This window comes from Mastigoproctus giganteus, chromosome 1, assembly GCF_048544385.1.
Source record: "Mastigoproctus giganteus isolate SK-2022 chromosome 1, ASM4854438v1, whole genome shotgun sequence".
NCBI lineage: Eukaryota > Metazoa > Arthropoda > Arachnida > Uropygi > Thelyphonidae > Mastigoproctus > Mastigoproctus giganteus.
In genome coordinates, this window is record NC_143575.1 from 242,077,773 (window position 1) to 242,094,210 (window position 16,438).

Sequence of the window (16,438 nt, forward strand, 5' to 3'; positions counted from 1 at the left end):
GTTCTTTCATAAGGTTGAGCGGCTGACCCCTTCTAAATCTCCACACCCCTCAACCTCTGCAGCAGCGTACTTATAAGCTGAAGATGTCGATTCCAACAACGATGCTCGAGGGATATAACTTACTGATGATATGCCTGTCTCCTCTCTTTTTTTGTAATTTTTTCTGTGCATGAGATAAAAAATCGAATAAATACAATAAATAATTCTATTCACGTGTTCGTCAAACATTTCTTTTTTTGATTCAATCAATTCGGCAAGCACAGTTGCAAGTGCTGCACAAGCATGGGGGAAATTCAGACTTACATAGAGTTCCCCGGAACGCAACCCTTACATTAATCGGGGAATGGCTGTACTTTGTAAGACTATCTCATGTTTATTTAATGAGCTGGTCTTTCCAAGTACAATTTACAAAGTTTTAGCAGAATTTTATTTTGTCTTATTTTATTTATATTATATATTTTTGTTAGTTTTGAATGACAAACAATTGCTTCAGTTTTTAATTCAGAAGTAATATTTTCTGTATAAAGCAAACTTAAAAGTAATATTAAAAATTTTATTGTAAAAGAGGTGTACCCTTAGGAAATTAATAAAATGAATTCTTAATTTTCAGACAAAGAACTTCTCTCAGAAAAAGATCGTCAAGAAATAGAGTTACAAGCTCAGAGGGCAACTCTTCAAGAGCAGAGGAATCACATTGATATCTTAGATAATGCATTAACCAATGCTCAAGCTAATGTGGTGAAGTTGGAAGAAGAAGTAAGTTAAATATTTAACTACAGAGTAATTTACCTGAGGGTGAAAGGCAGCTTTTAAGTGTGCAATAATTCAGATTCTGTCAGTATACTGGTTTATTGCACATGGATTTGATATCATTACAACTAGAACAGAATGCAAACCTTTGCTATGCTAAGCTGTAAATAGTAAATTTAGTGAATATATTGCAGTTTTTGATATATTTTCTTGAGTGGGCTATTTTCATTCATTTTTAATTCCACAGCATTCTACTTTTTTTCTTTTATTGTGACCCAAAAAAGTAATGTAAACGGGTTGAAGGGAAAAAACATTTGTTCACAACTGAACTTAAATTTCTGGAGGATATAATTTTCAAGAAATACACGTGGAAAACATTTTGTTTCAGAGACCAGAAATAAAGAGAATACATAACGGAGGACAAATTTTAGGTTAATAAATTTAAACTGAATTGTGAATGGATGCTCACTGGTTTATACATGTGTTTGGATGTTTAGTACTAGTAGTAGTAGTGGCATGTGATGCAAGAAAGCAAGTGTATGAGCTTATGCAGCATCAGCCAAAAAAAAAAATCACACCATTCCCTCCAAATGCCTGTCCAGTTCCTCCTTAAATTTATTTAACCTGTCAACTTCCACAACGACAGATGGAAGTTTGTTCCAGCAATTAACCACCCACTGGCTAAAGGCGAAATTATGCCCCCTTAGGTTCGTAATCTGAACAAGAGGAAGGATCCCATCAGAATTCAGTGTGCTCAATCCATTCAAGGCCTTATACACCTCAATCAGATCACCGCGCAGGTGCCTAGTCTCCAGCCACTGCAATTTGCAGAACTTAAGCCTCTCTTGGTAAGAGGATCCCTTCATTCCCCTCACCAATCTTGTTGCCTTTCTCTGTACACGCTCAAGTAAATCTACATCCTTCCTAAAATGAGGCCTCCAGACCTGTACGCAGTACTCAAGGCGTGGATTGACCATTGCCTTATACAGAGGGACAATTACCTCCTTCTCCCTGCTAGCAAAATTCCTATATATCATTGACAAAACCCCATGACCTGCCCTGGCAGCCTGTCTGCATTGCTCAGAAAACTTCATATCTGACTGCACAATTACTCCCAGGTCTTTTTCATTTTCTACCATCTTAAGTGTAGTACCACACAGTTGGTACGTTTCTCTGGGGTTACTTCTACCCATATGCAGTACTTTGCATTTGTCAAGGTTAAACTTGACAAATGTTTATTTTGTTCAACCCTTAACCCATCCATGGTATTATCATACCACTAGTGATGGAATGAGAGTAGCAAGAAGAAACTTATTGGCATAGACATCAGAAACAAAGAACATAAATTACTCTTCCCAGTCCCACTTTCAACCTATCAGTGCTGTTATTATAGTGTAGGCTTCAACTGCTGCCCATGAAAAACAAAAGACAGTAGCTCTCTTTATGTCTAGTCTCTATGTTAAATAAATTTTTATAGCTTCTCAACCTTCAGTTCATTTGTATTAGGATAGCACAGCTTCAGCAGTTTGTCATCATATGAGGGATAATCGGAAAGTTCTGAGAACTGGGTATATAAAATGTATTAATAAATTATAAAATTGGTTCTTTTAATAACTGCCCTCTTTGGTTTTGACTAAAGAGGGCAGAAATACTAAAGAAACCCATGAAAAAATTACTAGATTTTTTGTGGAGGTATCATCCAGTTATGTCACTATTGCAAAGTGGTTGGCATGGTTCAAAAGAGAACAGGAGTCAGTTGAGGATGATTCAAAGTCTGGTTGGCCATCTGAGGCATCTGAAAAAAATATAGAAAACAGAAGAATTAAAGTGTCTGAACTTGAAAAAGTACTTAATTTCCCACAGAAGCATTTTTAACAATAATACATGGACATTTAAGAATATTCAACATTTGTGCAAGATTGTCCAGGTAGATTCTTATTCCCTTTGATGACTGATGATGAAACTTGGCTACAGTTTTATGATCCTGAATCCAAATTAGAAAGCATGTTGTGGAAGCACAAGGGAACTCTGAACACAAAGTTTCGAATGCAACTATTAGCTGAAAAAGTGCTGGCCTCAATTTTCTGAGACACAAAAGGATTGAGAGCAGATATCATCTTTTAAGGGCACAAAAGGTAATATTTTTGTACACACGTTGGAACTAATGAGATTAAGAGTAAAAGATCTGCAGATTTACTCAACAAGCACAGGTCAATGTTGAAAAAAAAAAGTCGCGAGTTAGGGTTGAATGTGAAAGTGTCTGCAATTCTGCCCAGACACAATAGGAGGGAGTATTGCTGCCTCCTTATATTTAAGGAGGCAGCAAAGGAAGTAAACAAACCCTTAGCCATAATTATGAGAGCTTCCTTGGACTCAGGGGAAGGTCCCCATGGACTGGAGGTGTGCAAATGTATCACCAATCCACAAGGGGGGGGGGAGTTCAAAACATGACACAAATCACTATAGACCTGTTAGTTTAACTTGTGTTCTAGGGGAAATAATGGAATCACTGGTTAAAGAAGCATTGCAGGATCATCTAGACATGACTGCAGTAATAGTTAAAACACAGCATGGGTTTGTTAAAGGGAGGTCTTGTATGACCAATTTGATTGGATACTATGATGTGGTCACAAAAAAACTGAATGCCAAAAATAATTTTGATATCATATACTTGGATTTCAGGAAAGCTTTTCATATTATTGCACGTGGAAGATTGCTGTACATATTGGAGAGATATGGCATTAAGGGTAAGTTCTACAGTGGATAAAGGGATGGTTGAGTGGGAGACGACAGAGAGTGGTACTCAGTGGACACTGCTCTTCGTGGACAAATGTTATTAGTGGAGTTCCCCAGGGTTCGTTTGTTGTTTTGTATATTTATCAATGATATTGATGAAGGTATATCAGGCTTAGTGTCGAAGTTTGCAGATGATACAAAGGTTGGCAGGGTTGTTTTTAATGACAGTAATGGCAGTTTGCTACTGCAACAAGATCTAGAAAATTTGGGCAGATGGGCTGAGAAGTGGCAACTGAAGTTTAACATTGACAAATGTAAAGTACTGCATATTGGTAGCAATAACTGAAGAGAAATGTACCAACTGTGTGGTACTACACTCAGGGAAGTGGAAAGTGAAAAAGACCTGGGGATAATTGTGCAGTCGAATATGAAGTTTGCTGAGCAGTGCAGACAGGTCATGCAGTCTTGTCAATGATATATAGGAATTTTGCTAGCAGAGACAGGGAGGTGGTTATCCCGTTATACAAGGCAATGGTCAGGCCACACCTAGAGTACTGTGTACAGGTCTGGAGGACTCGTTTTAGGAAGGATGTAGAGTTGGTAGAACAAGTACAAAGAATGGCAACAAGATTGGTGAACGAAAAAAGGAGTGCTATTACCAAGAAAGGCTTTAGTTCTGCAAATTGCAGCACCTGGAAAGTAGGCACCTGCAAGGTGATCTGATTGAGGTGTATAAAGCCTTGAATGTCTTGAGCCAGCTGAATGCTGATGAGATTCTTCCTCTTGCTCAGATTAAGAACCTGAGAGGGTACAGATTCAAATTGAGGAAAGACAGTTGTAGAAATAGATGTCAGGAAATTTTCCTTTAGCTAGCAGGTAGTTGGTTGGTGGAACAGATTTCCATCTTTTGTGTGGAAGACTGAGCTGGACAGGCATTTGGAATTGGATGGAGGGGTGAAATGGGTGAGTTTTTTTTCTTTTTGGCAGATGCTGCATAAGCTTGCTTTCTTGCATCATATGCCTCTACTAATGCTAATCTTTAAACCACAATAACAGGGGAATATTATGCCAGCCTTATGCCAACGTTAAACGTTGTAATTTGGGGAAAAAATACAAAAGTTTGGTTCAGTGCACCACTGCACTGAGTTTCGGTTGCACAGGTTTAAATTTGTGACTGTGTATTTGAATAGTTAAACCATTCCCTGTACAGTGCAGATATGGCCCAAAGTGACTATTATTTGTTTAGAAACCTGGTCTCATCTTTTTAGTACTTTTTAAAAGATTTCTATAAAAATGATGACCTTTTAAAGCTTATTTTAAAGATTATATATTTTTTTTTTTAAGGATTAACCTCTTTGCAGATTAAATACAACATGTATTGAACTTTGAGCTGAATACATTGAAAAATAAAAAAATAAATTAAAAAAAAATAAGTACAAAATTCTGCCTTTTATACTCCGTTCTCGGAACTTTTTGACCACCTCTCATACTAGAATAGTATAGGCTTTGACAACTTGCCGTTTAAAAGAGAGAGAGAGTAACCTTTATTTTTTGTTCTTTCAGAACTCTCCTGCTGAACTGGCAACCCACAACTAATACATTGTGCAGGAATACAAGAAATTTTCTGTTTATAATGTGGCATTTTCACACCAAATTCTCACATATCAAATTTACGTGGAAACCCCATCCACCAATGGGATTATATTTAATACTTTCATTTCTAGTGCATTCTGGTATGCATTTTTTTAAATAAACAAAATCCAGTTGATACAGGATTCTGGTATGTGAAAGACTCAGTTACTGAAAAGTTTTTTTATTATTTTTATGTTGCTCTTTTATTGACATATTAGTAACATACTTATGCATATACATAATAGAAACTAGTGATATGAAATTTCTAGAAAATCTCACTGATAGAAATCTATTATCTTAGGTCATATATTTTTTGCTAAAAGTGTTGTTGCCCTTGAATTTTGTTGTACAGGTTAAATGAAACAAAAATGAGAGGAAGAGATTACAATTGAAAAAATATAATCTTGTATTAACACACATAGAGATATCTGTATGTATGTTCGAAAACATTGATCAGAAAGATTTTGACTCTTTCATTCAATATACCTAATAGGATTATTGAAGTAATCAAGTGAATAGCATATTATCTGGCTTGCATTTGAAACAGTCCAAAAATATCCTTGGAACTGTTTCAAATGTGAGTCATATAATATGCTATTCACTTGATTGTATCAATAATCCTGACAGAGACCTTTGCCCCAAGATATATTTTAGTTATAAGCTGTATTATAAGTTACAAAGGAATATACTGCAAATTCCAAGGTGAATGTTATATTCGTTTTCATATCACGCATAAAAATTATGGAAAGATAACTTTTAATTCGAACATAGTTAACAATGAAATTTGTTGCAGTCTCGCAAGAAACAAGCCTACGTCGAACGTGTCTCACAGTTACAGAGAGCACTGGCTAATCTACAGTTGGCAAGTGAGCGCAGATTGCAGATGGAGAAAAAAGTTCGTACACAGTTGGAAAAAGAAATAGAAGCACTGCGGAATCAAAAGGTTTGTATATTTACTTAGTGTCTGTTTTGTAACAAATTCTCTGAAAATGTTAAAATTAAATAGCTTAGAAAACTTCAGATGTACTGGGAAGATATTGAAAAACCTTTGTGCATTATTTTTTTTTTTTTTTTGTTATTTTAACAATATTCAAACTATTCTTGTAGTTTCTATAACCTATTCAATTAGTGGATGCTATATCTTAACAAATCCACTTTTTCAGTTTGTTCACATTAGCTATCAGGAAAAAAAGTATGTGTAACCTTAATTGTGCAAAAATCTATCAACGTTTTGAGATATGCCGTGTGGTGCTTAAAATTTGAAATAGCAGATGCAAATTTCAGGTTTTATGGTATTTCTTATAAGGCTGCTTTACCTTATAAACCTGGTTTGCTCTCTGACAGTAAATGACAGCTTGTTTCTTGTTTGCATTACCATTATATCTTTTCTGTGACATTGTCATGAGAGTTGTTTGCCTTTTGTAAGGCAAACTACTGTCATGACAATGAGGCCTTTTATATAAATACTCCTGATTTGAGAGGGGATAAATTACTGCACAACTTTTTTTTTTTTTTTTTTTTGTGAATATCTGTTTACTTTTGTTAATGATTGCCCTCAGGTGTGCTGTGGTAGTCCATATTACAAAATAGAAGTGCACCATAATAGTGTTATTCTGTGTTATCATTTGATTATGCAGTCATTTCATTTTGGTCTTTTCAATTGTGTTGTATGAAGCTAATTAACAGTGTCTTTAAGTAAGATACTAAATAAATAATAATTTCAGAAGATATATATGCAAGTTTTTCATCTATCGTAAAATCTGTAAAATGTACCATGTTTGCCTTGTGTACTGTATGTATGAATAGATGCGATCTTTCAGTTTCCAGCAGTGGAAGACGTTATATAATCAGATATTTGTGAGCAAATAAGCATAAAGACAGCATTCAGTACATTGAAATAAAAATAAAGCAAAAATAGAAGTTGCATTCCATGGCATGATATCACATGTGCCAAATATTTATTTGCATCTTTTGTCATAGAGCTTAATCTTCCTCTGAGTTGTGCTAATTGTGCGAGCATATTGTTCAGAAATATGATTGTGGAAGAAATAAAATAGAAAGCATTGTTAGTGATCTTCTGATCATTGTTAGTGAACTGTGACTAAATCTTCTTTCCCTGTTGGGAAAGATGTAGTCACAGTTCTGAAAAATGGGCCGTTTTCAATTGCTATAGGTAGCATTAATCAAATTGAAAGAAGGTTTTGTCTGTGCCAGCATTGGAAGGTGACTCTAAAGTGTATAACATTGAACATCTTCCAAACAATCTGAACGGTTATTCAGAAGTGGGCTTCCTCAAAAAAAAAAAATAAAATGTGCCTGCAGCTAGGTGTTGATAATGCACCTGTTAAGGTAGATCTAAAACTGGAGTAGCAAGAGTATTAAAAGAAGAAATCGATCACCTGGTGATAATAGGCTGTCCTCATCTTATTTATTTGAGTGCTGAAAAGGAAATTGGATGCTATTCTGTGAAATAATATGCTGTTCTGTGGATGAATGTTTGGTGAACGTTTACTACTGTCTAGAGAGAAGTGCTAAAGGAAAGATAGATTTGAACAATTTAAACTAATGCATGCCACTGAAGTAAAAAATTCAGACAGTATTAGCAATGGCCACGGTGCAAGGAAGCCTATGGCTTATGCTGCACCAACCAAAAAATAATAATAATAAATAATAAAACAATAATAGGAAGAAAAATTTTTAAAAATAATAATTAATAAGAGAAAAGAAAATGGCAACCTATGCCTTTCCCTTCTCCCAAAGGTAATTATCCAGGTGACCTTTGAATTTCCCCAAACTATCAGTCTCTACCACCCACGTAGGTAACTTATTTCAGTAATTTATAAGTCACTGGCTAAAATTAAACTTCCTGCAATCCAGTCTAAACATCTCCCCCTGTAACTTGAAAATTTTATCCTCATTCATTTTGCTTATGCCTCTCAGAGCCTTAAACACCTCAATCAAGTCTCCTCTAAGGTGCCTAGTTTTCAAGCTCTGCAACCCACATATCCAAAGTCTTTCCTCATAAGGACGACCGTTTGCCAGTCTCACCAGGCGAGTTACCCGTCTTTGGACCCTTTCAAGAAGCATAAGCTTTAGGTGTGGTCTCCATACTTGAACACAGTATTCCAAGTGTTGTCTAACAATAGCCTTATATAATGGGATTATGGCATCCTTATCTCTACTAGCAATCCGCTAAATCATCGGTACGACACCATGAGACCTTCCTTGCAACCGGTCTACAATGCTCAGAGAACTTCATGTCTGACTGTATCGTAATACCCAAGTCCCTTTCCTCTACTGAAAAAGAAGAAGCTTTCTGAAGAGGAAGAAGAAGCTATTCTGAAGAAGCTTTGCTTGACGTTGATCATTAACTACTCTACCAATCTGTACATCATCTGCAAATTTAGACATCGCACCCTCTATCCCTTCATCAATGTCATTTATAAAAATCACAAACTGCAGTGGTCCTATACTGATCCTTGAGGAACCCCACTTCTTACATCAACCTAATCTGAGGAATAACCATTTATCCCAACCCTCTGCCTCCTGCCCTGAAGCCATTCAGCTATCCATCTAAAGATTTTCCCTGTGATTCCAACCTGTTCCAGCTTATAAAGTATCTGCTCATGTGAGACTGAGTCAGATGTTTTGTTGAAATCCAAATAAACAATGTCGAAATTATTCCCTAAGTCCAGCTCTTGAGTGACCCTGTCAAAATAGCTAACCAGATTAGTTAAACATGATTTTTCTTTTACAAAACCATGCTTAGTATCCTTCAGAATTCTATTTCTATCTAAATGAACCTGAATTCCACCCTTGATCATTGTCTCCATGATTTTCACTACTACTGAAGTTAGACTAATCGACCAGTAATTTCCCACTTCACTCTTAGAACTGCCCTTATGTATTTTATTGGCACTTTTCCAATCCGACGGAATCACTCCTGAGTCCAGTGATGCTCTCATAATTAGCCTCAGTGGTTCAATGCACTCACTTGCTGGTTCCCTTAAGATTATAGAGTATATGCCATCAACCCCAGGAGCCTTACTGGACTGTAGGCTCGAACGTTTTTTTCATTAAATAAACATGAAATTTCAACATCATTAATTGCATTTTTTTCAACTTCATTCCCATAATTTCTCATTGACATAAAGAGTTTATCTTCTGTAAATATTGATGCAAAGTAACTGTTAGGTTCATCTGCAACTTCAGCTGGGGTATCTGATACTATCCCACATCCATTACATAAGGGTCTGATCTGGTTTGCCCCTCTCTTTGCATCTATATATATGAAGAATTCTCTATTCCCTCTCTTTGCCAGCAGATTTCTCATAATCTGCCTTTGCCAGCCTAACCATTTCTGTGGCACTATTACAAATCAATTTGTAGCCATTATAGGCTTCAGTACTTTTTTATTGCTCTGTAACTTTTCCATGCTGTCTTTTTCTGCTCAAGTAATCTGGCAACTTCATTATTCATCCAACTTGGAATCCTCCTCGTGGAGTTTTTTTTTTTTAATGGTATATTAGCGTTCAAGGCTTCTATGATTAATGTTTTAAAGGTATGCCATAATTCAATTGTATTCACTCTCTGTGAGATATCTACCCAGTTAATAGAGACCATGTAGCATCTTAAGCCATCGTAATTTCCTTTCCTGAAATTATAACCCACTGTAGAACTCGGTGATCACTTCCTGCTACTGGTTCCTATACTGTCAGCCCTATTATGTCATCTGGTTCATGAGTGATGATGAGGTCTAGGGCATTCTTTTCCTTAGTACTTTACCTGACACGTTGATACAAATAGCAATCATATAGTTGATTTAAAAATTTTGTCCCCCATGTGGAGTTTCTTTCCCATTTGTTCCAATCAATTAGAAGCAAATTAAGATCACTCATAATAAGACATTGATTCTTACTTGCCCATTCCATTTGCATGTAGAGGCTCTCGTCATAATCTTCACAATCACCTGGCCTGTAGATTACTCCCACTCTCGTTATACCTTTATTTCCAACTATCTCACACCATACAGATTCTATACTAGCATGCAAAATGTGTGAATCAGGGAACGCTTTCGTCGCACTCAGGCTGCTTTTGATAAGAAGCATGACCCCACTACCCCTCCTATCTTTCCTAAATACATTATACATACTGTACTGAAACTCATCATCCCCTATCTGCAGGCGGCACCATGTTTCCGTAAGCCCTGTTATGTCAGCATTACTTGTCCTTATCAGAAGTTCGAATTCACTCATTTTATTGACGACACTTCTGACATTACTGTATAAACAATTAAGACTTGGTGTTCTTGTATAGTCAACTACCCTGACACACCCCTTAAAGTTATTTAAGCTCGCTTCCCTGGCATTAGCTACCCACTCATTTGAAGTGTTTCAAATGAGTGGAAGTTTCCCTGAACCTTTAAGGTATCCTCAATAATACTGGCAAAAACTTTTGTACCACCTTTGTTTAAATGTATCCCGTCTCTACAAAACAGATTCCTTCTCCCCCTCCCCTTCTGGTCTGCATTCAATGAAAAGTCTTTGTTCAATTTTAGCCTTGATTCTGATTTCATTAAACAATATATGTCTCTGTGAGTGTTAAATTTGAGGGTGAGATATTTTAGAAACATATATTCAAAGATGGTTTGAGTATATATAATGTATAATAGATTTTTAAAAAAATTTGTTTCAATTTTTCAATTGTTTAAAATGCAGTTAATTGGTATATGGTGATTTTGTTTTATTTGAATTACAAACCCAACCAAAAAAAATATATATAGATTTAAAAAAAAAAAAAATATATATATATATATATATATAGTTTTAATTGCACTGAACACTAGTTTGTGTATTAGGATTTGAATACCAGTCCTTCATTTTTTTATTTAAATTTCAGCATGGACGTTCTTTGTCTTCCAAAAAAGACTTTGAGAATGTTGAACAAATGAAGAAGACAATAAGAGAGTATGAAGAAAAATTAATTGGGTTAGAAGCAGAAGTTACTAAGGTAAGTTTTTGCATTTTTGTTTGCATATGAGAGGGATTTCGAAAAGTTTGTGCCCTGCCATAGAAAGAATAAAGTGATCTGGAAATGAGACCATTTTTATTCGACAATCGTGGGGGGGGGGGGGAATGCTGTGATTAAAATTAAACAATTTTAGTAAAATTTCTCACTTATGTGACACAGGTGTAGAGACAATGCATGTTCTCTCTAAAACTGTGTATGTTTAATTTTTTTTTAATCCCAATATTTGCCATCTTTCTTCTCAACAATTACAGAAGATAAATTAACATTTAAAATTAGTATTAATTTTGATTTGCATCACAGGAAGGTGCTCAGTTTGAATACAGAAGGTGCTCTTGGTTCAACTTGGAACCTTATGACATTGTCATTCCTTTTCATAATCAATAAAAGAGTGGTACGTGCAACTTAACTTTGCTGTTAGTACCAAGAAAAATACAAGATTTTGAACTGGTCAGTAGTAGTGAGAGATGATAGTTAGAGATAATAGTTAAACAGGTAATAGTTAGAGATGAGATAGTTAAACAGGTAATAGTTAGAGATTCCACCAGTGTGAAAACAGTTAATCTCTAGACAAACTCACCAAATTCAGGATAGCCAAATAAAGCCATTTAAGCTATTTCTAATTTTAATCTGCTGTCTTCTAAGGCATTTTTATAGTACAAATAGTTCTTTTCCAACTCTCAGAATTTAATGCATGTAAGCTAATCCAAGTTAACTAAATTATCTGGGCATCAGTTGCTATTGAATTGATGCTGTTTCCTTTTGTGTGTACATGTGTTTGTAAACATTTTATTAGTATGCATATTCATGGCCACATTTCCTAACTCTATTTAAATTCTTCCAAAATGAGTGATTTCCAATTTTGTGATTGCAGAACCTTGCTCACAAAGCATGAGTAATTTAACCAATGACACCAACTTACAACACAAAGCAAACACCAATCAGTTACCCACAGTGATATAATCAACTGATTGCCTCACTACCTTTTCAAACAGCTTTTTTTTTTTTTTTTTTTTATACTCTCTGTCTTGCCCAGTAACAACTGTGTCCTTCAGGTCCTCTGGCTCTGACCACATTGGAGTGTATTAACAACTGAGGGGGGGAAAGTGTCTGTCTATATAACTAGTTATTACAATAGCACTTGCAAAAAATTTTGGTTTACAAAAACTGATAAAAATGATAAATTTCGTATAAGGTAAGTATCAGAAACTGCTTATGCCTTAGTTTGGTTGTAATTTAAACACAACTAATTAATTATTTTTGAGTACATGTGTTCAAAAATTCAAGACTGGTTACAATAACATAACAGCTAGACTTATGAACGTTAAGGCTGATGTTATGGTTTACAAATTAATGTAGAAACTTTGCTTCTACAGCCACCTACATGCTAATGCAGCATATCCTTGTATTATCTTGACCCATCACACACAGGGCACGAACCTGGGGAAATCTTTAATTAGGTACATATTCTGTTAGCATAACCTACCGACATATGAACACTGTGTTCCTGAGAAGTAGTTCATAAAACAAATGTTGCTAAATCAGGAGCTATTTTCCAATAGATATAATGGTAAAACCAGAGGTTATGTTATGTTCCAGAAAATGAAATGTTCACGCATGACAACTGAAATAACCATAAGGTTTATGTATATATGTTCTAACAACAAAATTGAAAACTTTTTTAATGATAAGATTTTAAAATAATATCTTTGTTGCTATATCTTGGGGGAAAAAGTTTGTTAGATTCTTACATAACAGTATAGATAGATTACATTTCAGGCAATTTGTGCAGGGCTTCAAACTTAAAAGAGGCATCAGATAGTTTTTAAAATAGATTTTTCCTCATTAATTAGACTTGCACAAAAAAATACTAGAAAAGCATTTTTACATTTAAAAAAAAAAAAAAACTCATTGTCTCACTTTTTTGTGCTCTGTATTCATTATTATGGCTAGGAGCCTCAAAAATTAAAGTGACTGGGTCTCTCTGAACTTCTGACAATTGGAACCTCTTTGCACCCTATTACAGCTGTAATAAATATATGCAAAAAATTGCTTCTTATTTATCACTAGAAATATGAAATGAAGAGTCGAGAATAAAAAATACTTCCCTGGGCTGTATAATTGAAACTGTTCTAAAACAGAAATAACTTTGATCTAATCTGTGCGTACAACAATGTTAAATACACTATATAAAAGCTGAAAATATTTCATTTCTACCCATTTTAGTTTCAACCACCTGCTGCTGCTGCTGCTGCAGGAGCAGCAGCAGCAGCAGCAGTGCGTAGCACACGCTTCTTGATTAGACCGGGGTTCAAGCCCGTGACCACCAAATACAGAGGATGCGGAAAGGTCAGGGAATAATCACCGCATATCCCCGGAGCAATATGGCCTTAGTTGCTAATGCTCCTAAAAAAAAAAAAAAAAAAAAAAAGCCAATGACATCACAAAAAAGTTTAAGATCAAGATATGAGTTCATAAATTGAATATTTATAAACTGGGAGTTCACTGCATTCCTGTTGTAGTGATCATAGAGTCTTCACATATTCTTGGTCTTTTTTCTTTCATATAATGGAAAACACTTTGGTCTCTTCTCAGCTATTAAAAATTATTATTATTGGTTTTTAATTTTTTTTCATGATAATTAATATTTCCATCAGGCACTGATTACAGATGTGGCAATCCTGAGATTATGTTTTTTCTAATAAAAATACATGTGATCCCCGTCGAGTGCGGCTTCACCGCACACAGATTGCACTTACGCAGTAGACGTCCATACAACATGGATTATACCATATGTGACACAAGATTCGCAGTAGTGCTCTGTATCTGACTCAGCCGTGCCACCTTATTACATAGTATGTAGTTGCTTTAGTATGATTGAATTTATTGTGTCATCGATTTCATTCTAAGCAACTTTATTATCAAAGACAGCTGTTTTGTGGCACTTTGCAGTTTCTACATTGTGCCTACTTTTTTATTACAATTTATTTTTTGTTATGTATCTTTCAGCTCAGCAATTCTCAGAAACAGCATTACATAATATTTAACGACTCCTTAGTCGGCTTGAGTTTTTGCTAGTGACAATGTCAGTATGAATTTCCAAGTTGAGTGAAAAGTGACTTCATTTTGGGAGTTTTGTCATTAAGTGAATTTATATTTTATTTCAATAGTAACCCTAACATAACAGCTTCAAATTGTTCCTCTATATCTGAAAATGATTTCGGGAACAAAATATTCAGAAAAATTCTGTCATTGTATGGGAAAATAGAGCAAGGAAGAATGTATGCATCTTTAGCTAAAGAATATGAGTGCAATGAATCATCAATACGAACAATTAAAATGTGAGGACAAAATTAAAGCAAGCATTAGGTTGGCAACAAACTCTGCAAGTGCAAAATCCACTGGTTAGTTGACATGATATGCTTATTGAAAAAATGGAGCGGTTATTGAATGTTTGGATCAGAGACCAAAGGAATAGAAATGTGCCTCTCAGTTCTTAATATGATCAGGTGCAAGAAAGCACAATGTATTTATCATCACATAAATTATCACACTGCTAGTGCAAATGGTGAATCAAGTTTCAGTGCATCCAAGGGATGGTTCGATAGATTAAAAAAAGAGCAAATCTGCACAATATTAAAAGTTGTTGCTGAGATTGCTTCTGTGATGTGGAAGCATTGGAAATTTTTTACTGGAATTGAAAAATGTAATAGAAGAGGGAGGATACATGGCAGATCAGATTAACTGTGATGAAACTGGTCTCTATTGGAAAAAAATGCCTGACCGGACATATTTATCCAAAGAAGAACGAGTTGCACCTGGATTCAAAGTGTCAAATGACAGAATCACTCCTATTTTCTAGTAACATTTCTGGTAGTCATTAGCATTGAAGATCAGTTTATAATTCCAATAGATTTAGCATTAGTTGAGGCATCAGCCAAAAAAAAAAAAAAAAAATACATACATGCTTGTAAGAGGATTCTTATTTCTCATTACTGAAGGCTGGTAGCCTTCAGTAATGAGAAATAAGATTTAAACTCAAAATATCTACTCTTATAAAAGGAACTGTTAAGAAAAGTTAGGTCAGAATTCATCCTTAAATAGATAAACAAATGAAATAGTAATAGCAGCATCAATAATAATTTAATTATTAAGAGTTAACTCAGCTAGGAACACAACTACTCCATGATGACAAATGAAATAGCAATAGTGATTAAGAGCTAACTCAGTTAATAACATAAGTACCCCATGATGAAATAATTTATTATTTGAGCAGGAGCATAATGATTCAGATACTGATACTTTTTTTTTTTTTTTTTTTGGCTGATGCTACATAAGCTTGCTTTCTTGCATCATATGCCTCTACTACTACTACTACTACCTTCATTAAATACTTCATTGTGAAAATATTTGGGATGCTGTTTCCACGAGTGACATTTCTTAGACCGGACTGGACTCACCGAACGGGAACTCCTAAAGAAGACTTGCCACAGCTTTGATGTTCAAGGCCATCTTAGTTCTCAAAACCATGCTCCCTTGCATGGTCCAAGAAATTTGCAAATTTGCAAAGTCACGGCAGACCTCAGGAAATGTGGATACCCCCAGAGGGTCTTGGACAAATATATTCATAGGGTTGAGTCCAATCGTAGGGAGTGGCCTGCCCCTGTGGCTACTGCATACATTCCTTACTATCCGGGCCTTTCAGAACGTATTGTATGGGCATTGCGGGAGTGCCAGACTCGCTGTGTGCAACTTCCGGGTCGGAGGTTGCACACAGTGATATCCCAAGTTAAAGATCCCGTAGCCCAGGACCATACTAGCAATGTGGTCTACAAGATTAAGTGCCCGGATTGTGAGGAGTGTTGTGTGGGGGAAACGGGGCGACGTTTAAAGGACCGTCTGGGGGAACACACGACCACTATCAAGACTGCTAACTATGCGAGGTCTGCTGTGGCAGAGCATTTCTGGGGAAAGCAGCATCGGATCTCCCCTGAAGACGCGGTCATTACTGACCGCGCCCATGGATTTTGGGAACGCAAGTGGCTCGAGAGCTTGCGAATCGGTTCATCCAGTCACAATACTATTAATAGGGACAGGGGGATCCGTTTACACCCCGTTTGAAGCAGTTGTCCTCAGAAGGGATGACCGTTTCTGTTTGACACGCTCCCGAGCCACTTCCATTTCTGATACGCGCATGGAGAATGTAGATCATGTGTCTGATGATCACGTGCATGAGTGCCATGGACCAGCTACTTAAGGATGTGTCTTAGCACTAGTAGTATGCTGTTGAAGA

At 35.8% G+C, this 16,438-nt stretch overlaps 1 protein-coding gene across 3 annotated transcripts in view; it reads left to right on the top strand.

Annotated features, from left to right (window-relative positions):
* Positions 1–16,438, top strand: part of LOC150091707 (uncharacterized) — a 191,953-nt gene that overhangs the window by 146,285 nt on the left and 29,230 nt on the right. For all 3 annotated transcript variants that reach the window (XM_090376518.1, XM_090376511.1, XM_090376502.1), the window contains exons 8-10: positions 611–756; positions 5,912–6,061; positions 11,017–11,127. In XM_090376518.1, coding sequence (XP_090232644.1) covers positions 611–756; positions 5,912–6,061; positions 11,017–11,127 — 407 coding nt within the window. The remainder of the gene's footprint in view (positions 1–610; positions 757–5,911; positions 6,062–11,016; positions 11,128–16,438) is intronic.